Raw genomic sequence first — 7500 nt, 5'->3', positions numbered from 1 at the left:
GAGGAGGAGGAGTAGATAGGCACACAGATTCTAGTAAGTGTTGTATCTCATCCCAGTGGTGGATTCACAGTTACACTTCTCAGTTCTGCTGTATAATGTCCTTCATGTTTCTTTTGATCATGTGCTTCATAGAGACAATGAGATGCATCTTACTCCACTTATCAGATACTTCTTCTTGAGACTTGAGACCATCATTCACTCTAATAAAAAAAGATACTAAAATCCATCTTGAGGAAAACAAGACAGTTCACTTAACTCCGTTTTTGTTTTTTGCTCCCCTTTTTCCGAGAGGCGTAACTTTTTAATTTTTCCGTCAATCTTGCCATATGAGGGCTTGTTTTTTGCGGGACAAGTTGTACTTTTAAATGAAACCATAAGTTTTACCATATGGTGTACTGGAAAACAGCAAAAAAATCTCCAAATGCGGAAAAATTGCAAAAAAAGTGTGATGACACAATAGTTTTTGGGATGTTTTATTCACGGTGTTCACTAATGGTAAAACTGATATGTGGGTGTGATGCCTGAGGTCGGTGCGAGTTTGTAGACACCAAACATGTATAGGTTTACTTGTATGTAAGGGTTAAAAAAATTTCACAAGTTTGTCCAATAAAAGTGGTGCACGTTTTGCGCCATTTTCCGAAACACGTAGCGCTCTTATTTTTTGGGATCTATGGCTCAGTGACGGCTTATTTTTTGCGTCTCGAGCTGTCGTTTCTAATGGTACCATTTTTGCGCAGATGCTATGTTTTGATCGCCTGTTATTGCATTTTGCGTACCACTTGCGGCGACCAAAAAACGTAATTTTGGCGTTTGGAATATTTTTGCCACTACGCCGTTTACCAATCAGATTAATTGATTTTATATTTTGATAGATCGGGCATTTCTGAACGTGGCGATACCAAATATGTGTATATTTATTTAGTTTTTAACCCTTTAATTTTCAATGGGGAGAAAGGGGGGTGATTTGAACTTTTAGGTTTTTTTTTTTAAACTTTTTTTTTTCACTTTTTTTTTTTTATTTTACTAGTTCCCCCTAGGGGGCTATAGCGATCAGCAATCCGATCGCTCTTATCTATCTGCTGATCACAGCTACACAGCTGTAAACAGCAGATACAGTCACTTTCTTTTTCCCTCTGCTCGCGGCCGAGGGAAAACCGAAAGTGAAACTTCATAGCTGCAGGCGTCATCACATGACCCTGTGCTACGATGGCAACCACCGATAGTCACGTGATCACGCACGTGACTTCCGGTGGGGGCGGCGGTAAGTAAAAAACATGGCCGCGCGCATTTAGATCTTGCTGCCAGACTTTGGCAGCAAGATTTAAGGGGTTAATGACCGCGGGTGGAAGCGATTCCACCCGCGGCTAGCAGGCACACATGTCAGCTGTTGAAAACAGCTGATATGTGTGCCGACCGCTGCCGCCTGCTCTCGGCAGGGGGCGGGGCTTAACGGGACACGCTCCATGACGGATATATCCGTCCATGGTCGTGAAGGGGTTAAGGAATAGATTGCAACTGATTATTAAAGTCCATTCAATGAGGAGGAGGAGCAGATTCACACAGATTTTTAGTAAGCGTTTTATCTCATCCCAGTGGTGGACTCACAGCTACACTGCTCAGTACTGCTGAGTCCTTCATGCTCCTGCTTCATAGAGACAGCAGATACATCTTTCTTTCTCCACTTATCAGACACTTCTTGAGTCCATCAGTCACTCTGAATAATAAAAAAAAAAAATGCTAAAATCCATCTTGATGAATGCAAGACGGTTGACTTAGGGAATATTGAGTGAGGAGGTGGAGCAGATATGTACACAGATTTCTAGTAAGTGTTTCATCACATCCAGTGGTGGGTTCACAGTTGCACTGCTCAGTTCTGCTGTATTATGCCCTTCATGCTCCTTCTGAACATGTGCTTCATAGAGGCAGGAGATCAGGAATGCTTCACGTCTGTGTGCGCTTTGTATAGGAGACCTCATAGTAGCAAGTTGCCACCTACTAGCTCAGAGACAATTGAAAATTAGGGATTGAAGGGGAAAAAAGTGAAAAATGGAGGATAGAAGTTGTAATATTTAGAAATCATGTCTGCTCACCACTTGTTCATGTGAATGTGCATTTATATTGAACGCATTATGGAAAGGTTAGAGGCACCTGATGGTAATGTTTGGGTTCAGTTTGGACAGATGTTATAGAGTATATTATGCAATTGATTGAATCGCAACATTATATTACACTATTATAGTAATCACTTCCACGAGAGCGGGGATTTCAAACTAAAATGGGGCCCTTGGCCGCTTAAAAAAATCCCATTAAAGCGCAGGACACATTGTTGAATCGAGGCTTCGCAGAACGACTGGTGTTGTGTGGCCAAAGTTTACTTTGTGTAATCTGCTACATCACAGTTCATACTAGTAAATGGTGTCGAATTGCGATATCTAGTGTATAGCAACCCACAGCCCCTTGTTTACAGTATGATAGAACCTCAGCCCCCTGTTTTTCAACATGATGGCCCAACAGCCCCCTGTTTACAGAATGATGGTCCAACAACCCACTCTTTACAGTATGAGGGACCTACCAGCCCCTGTTTACAACATGATGACCCAACAGCCACTTGTTTACAGTATGATGGCCCCCACAGCCCCCTGTTTACAGTATGATGACCCAACAGTCCCTTGTTCACAGAATGATGGTCCAACGGCCCCCTCTTTACAATATATGACAAAAGAACCCCCTCTTTACAGTATGATGGCTCAACAACCCCGTTTAAAATACTATGGTCCAACACCCCCGTTTACAGCATGATTGCACCACAGCCCCCTGTTTACAGTGTGATGGCACCACAGCCCCCTGTTTACAGTATGATGACCTAACAGTCCCCTTTTTACAGTATGATGGCACCACAGACTACTCTTTACAGTGTGATGGCATAACAGCCCCTTGCTTACAGTATGATGGCTCAACAGCCCCCTGTTTACTGTATCATTGCTCAACAGCCCCGTTTACTGTATGATGGCCCAACAGCCCTGCTTACTGTATGATGGCCCAACAGCCCCGCTTACTGTATGATGGCCCAACAGCCCCATTTACTGTATGATGGCCCAACAGCCCCCTTTTTACTGTATGATGGCCCAAGAGCCCACTGTTTCCTGTATGATGGCCCAATAGTCTCCTTTATATAGCTCCATATATATAGTGAAGGTCCTGTAGTTCCTCTATATACCACATAATGGCCCCACAGCACCCTATTTACAGTATGATAGCCCCACATTTTCCTATATTCAGTATGATGGCACCCACAGCCCCCTGTATACAGTATGATGGCCCGATAGCCCCTTGTATACAGTTTGATGCCCCCCATAGCTATTTCTACCTGGAATGCAGGTTTTTCTCCCGTCGGACCCTGTTGCTTAGAAATTCTCTGCGGGGGCTGCATGCAATGGGACAGAAAATTTGCTTCAAGCGCCACGTGTTTGAGACGTCTGCATTAGAGGGTCATTCCCATCTAGCCATCACTTTATCATCAGTGGGGGTCCCACCAGTCCTTGAGAATGGAGTGGCTTCATGGCTGATCAGTGATGTGACTATTTTCTCACCATGACTTAGGAATTTCTATTTCCAATCCCAAATCCGTGATCTTCTGACCTTTTCATATACTATTTGCAAATGTTAACTTGTCCCAGAATATTTCATGTAGAGTTGTGTTATTTTCTGACGTGCACATTTATGCTCCCCAGGGTCCGGTGATCACCGCGGTGCACTTGGTGCCCTGATGGCTTGTTTGAGAACTGCCCGCACTCATGGACACCTCCGATTTACCGAAAATTACTTCTGGACTGGAAAAGTCTCCACGAGTTTAATACAACAAGGCCTTGTGCACAGACATGACCAGGTGAGGAAGGGGTTGTTTTATTAGGCCGAGGCCACATGGGAATACTGCAATCGTCGCATGACACTCAGCTCACGCTGGCAGCACAGCGGGAGCCGAGTGTCATGTGAGTGTCATGGCGACTGAGCTCTCGATCGTGCGAGCGTACATCAGCTGAGGGGAGGGCCAGTGCTGAGGAGGGGAGGGCCGGGTGCTGAGGAGGGGAGGGTCGGTGCTGAGGAGGGGAGGGTCGGTGCTGAGGAGGGGAGGGCCGGTGCTGAGGAGGGCAGGGCCGGTGCTGAGGAGGGCAGGGCCGGTGCTGAGGAGGGGAGGGCCGGTGCTGAGGGGGGGGAGGGCCGGTGCTGAGGAGGGGAGGGCCGGTGCTGAGAGAGGGAGGGCCGGTGCTGAGGAGGGCAGGGCCGGTGCTGAGGAGGGGAGGGCCGGTGCTGAGGGGGGGAGGGCCGGTGCTGAGGGGGGGAGGGGCCCGGTGCTGAGGAGGGGAGGGCCGGTGCTGAGGAGGGCATGGCCGGTGCTGAGGAGGGGAGGCCGGTGCTGAGGAGGGGAGGGCCCGGTGCTGAGGAGGGGAGGGCCGGTGCTGAGGAGGGGAGGGCCGTGCCTGAGGCATGGAGCGGGCCGGTGCTGAGGAGGGGAGGGCCGGTGCTGAGGAGGGGAGGGCCGGTGCTGAGGGGGGAGGGCCGTGTGCGGAGGGGGGGGAGGCCGGTGCGGAGGAGGGGGGAGGGCCCGGTGCTGAGGAGGGGGGGAGGGCCGGTGCTGAGGAGGGGGGGAGGGCCGGTGCTGAGGAGGGGAGGGCCGGTGCTGAGGAGGGGAGGGCCGGTGCTGAGGAGGGGCAGGGCCGAGTGCTGAGGAGGGGAGGGCCGGTGCTGAGGAGGGGAGGGCCGGTGCTGAGGAGGGGAGGGAGGGATTTATCTCCCTCTCTCCATCGTAGCCAGCTGTTGCCATTCTTGCCCTGCAACTTGCAGTACACCGGTGTACCGCGAGTGCAGTGCCATCTTTCTCTCGCCCCATAGACTTGAATGGGTGCGTGAGAAACAGACTCGCATCACACCCGCAGCATGCTGCAACTATTTTCTTGGTTCATTAGGGCCTGAGAAAATAATTGCTCATGGGAGCGGAAACATAGAATAATATTGGTCCAAGTGGAATGCGATGTTTTATCGCATTCTACTTGCTCCGATTTTCACGCCGTTTTGTCTTAGGCTTAACAGACAGTAATGTCATATCACAGGGATATAACAATATAAGAGAGGTACACGCTCCTCAGATCGTTGCAAAGAAGTGGCCATGTTTTATAGTAATTTTTGCAATTGTTTCCATGTCTAATTTGTGCACATACTTATGCTGTTTGAAAAAAAAGTAACAGTGAAAAAGTTAAAGGGAACCAGCCACCAGATTTTTCCCTTATGAGCTGAGGCCATCACCAGTGAGCCTCTATATACAGCGTTCTAGAGTCCTATATATAAGAGCTCAGGCTGCTCCGTATAACATAAAAAACACCTTTATAATACTCAACTGGGGTGGTCCGGTCCGATGGGCGTCACTGGTCTCAGGCGGTGCCACCTCCATCTTGTGCAGTCAGATTCTTTGCCAGCCCTGTGTGGATGACGCGTCCTACATCATCCACACAGAGGCCTCCATTGCGCACCTGCGCATGCCCTGGTAAGGGCACGTCAAAGTATTGTAATGCGCAATGCGCAGGCGGTCTCTGACCTTTCCTCGCGCCTGCACATACAGTACTTTGCTCTGACCTCAGCTGGCAGATCAAGGTGCGCGTATGCAGGAGAGCAATGGAGGCCTCGGTGTGAATGATGTAGGACGCGTCATCCACACGGGGCTGGGAAGGAGGAAGGTAATTGCAGAAGATGAAAGAGGCGTCGGACTAAGTGCAGCAATTTTCAGATTTATATTTGTTAAACATTTAGAAAACCATGTATCATTTCCTTTACACTTCAGTGTTGGTACATCAGATAAAATCCTGATGTTACCTCATCGCTGCAGCTAAAATACTGAGACCTGACCCGCAGCGCTGGAGCGGGGATAGGATGAGGGCTATCTGTCTTGCAGGAGGCGTATGGCGTCCACCTTTCTCAAAGCCCCTTCTGGGCCCACACATGCTGATTGCAGAACAGTTGTTGGCCTTTAATTTGTCAAGAGGCTGCTGCAAGAAGTAAAGGTGATTTTTTTTTTGTTTTTCCTTAGATCCGTATTGATGCCCTCGGCCTCCTCTGTGAATGTCACTGGAGCACTGAAGTCGTGTCTCGGGATGAGATGGATTTGATCATGTTCTTTCTGAAGTACAATCTGAAACTGTCAGTCTCCTTCCATCCGGCAGCAGCTGTGTTACCTGCTCCGGAAGGTAAGTGTGTCCGTCCCGGGCTCGTCCATGGCTGCGTCCGTCACCAGGTAAGATATATGTGTGACACCTTTTGCACCATCTTTTCCTTGCAGCTCTTCTGTCGAGTGCAAGAAAGTTCTCAAGTTCTTTTCAAGCATCAACAGAGCAAGATCCTAATCGGGTCAGAACATAGGGAGGGTGAGGCGGATCCCTGCACAGCCCTGCAACATTACACAGTAAGCTTGTCCTATGTCGTACACCAGGTTTTGACAACTGTATTTTGCCGTCTATGTATGTACCACAATGCCCAGGCTAGCTGCAGGTCTCCTGCTGCAGATAATCCGAGTGTTAGGGTCTATATACCTCCGTATACCTCCGTCTGAATTAGCCTTTCAAAACTTAGTTGCTTTTTGTCTTTAAGGGGGATGGTAATGGCAACCATTTGCATGTTCGAATCGGATGAATCAAATTGTCCTCCCTTAAAGAGGACCATCCACCAGGATTTTCATATATAAACTAAAGCCAGTGTTATACTGGGGCTATCATGCTGATTCTATACAAACCTTTAGTTGTGAGATCGGATGTATACTTTCTGAAATACAGGCAAGTAAAGTTTGTGAAATGCACTGTTATTTGATTGATAGGTGCTACAGAATATCTAATAGGTCAGGTTTTGCTAGTTATTCCCACCCTTGTCTGCCTGCCTGTCCTTCCTTCCTTTCTCCTTATCCTTCCTCTCTCCTTGTCCTTCCTCCCCTCCTTGTCCTTCCTCCCCCTCCTTGTCCTTCCTCCCCTCCTTGTCCTTCCTCCCCTCCTTGTCCTTCCTCCCCTCCTTCCTCTACCTGTAATAACAGAGACAGGGGGAGGAAGGACAGGCAGGCAGACAGGGGCGGCAATAACTAGCAAATCCCGACCCACCTATTAGATATTCTTTAGCTGCTGTCAATCAAATAACATTACATTCCACAAACTACTTGCCTATATTTCAGAAAGTATACATCTTATCAGTATAGATCTGACAACTAAATGTATGTATAGAATCAGCATGACAGCGTCAGTATAGCACTGGCTTTAGTTCATATATGAAATTCCTGGTGGTTGGTCCTCTTTAAAGGGTCATCTGGTACTTTAATGTTGATGGTCTCTCTTTAGTATAAGTCGTCAATACCAGGTCTGTGCGGGCGTGACACCTGCCATCCCCGTCAACCAGCTGCTCCCCCAGTGCTGGCGGCATACAGATGTGTGTAGCGGAACATCACAACTCCGATACTTGCATAGTGGCTGC

General features: G+C 48.3%; 1 protein-coding gene across 1 annotated transcript in view; it reads left to right on the top strand.

The window, feature by feature from the left end:
- Positions 1-7500, top strand: part of THADA (THADA armadillo repeat containing) — a 906435-nt gene that overhangs the window by 110754 nt on the left and 788181 nt on the right. Inside the window, 4 exon segments of the mRNA XM_075341438.1 lie at positions 3732-3886; positions 6080-6184; positions 6186-6236; positions 6329-6451. Of these exon segments, the coding sequence (XP_075197553.1) occupies positions 3732-3886; positions 6080-6184; positions 6186-6236; positions 6329-6451 (434 nt within the window).

This window comes from Anomaloglossus baeobatrachus, chromosome 3, assembly GCF_048569485.1.
Source record: "Anomaloglossus baeobatrachus isolate aAnoBae1 chromosome 3, aAnoBae1.hap1, whole genome shotgun sequence".
In the NCBI taxonomy this organism is placed as follows: domain Eukaryota; kingdom Metazoa; phylum Chordata; class Amphibia; order Anura; family Aromobatidae; genus Anomaloglossus; species Anomaloglossus baeobatrachus.
Note: the sequence above shows the minus strand (reverse complement) of the source record. Positions and strands in the feature narration are given on the sequence as shown.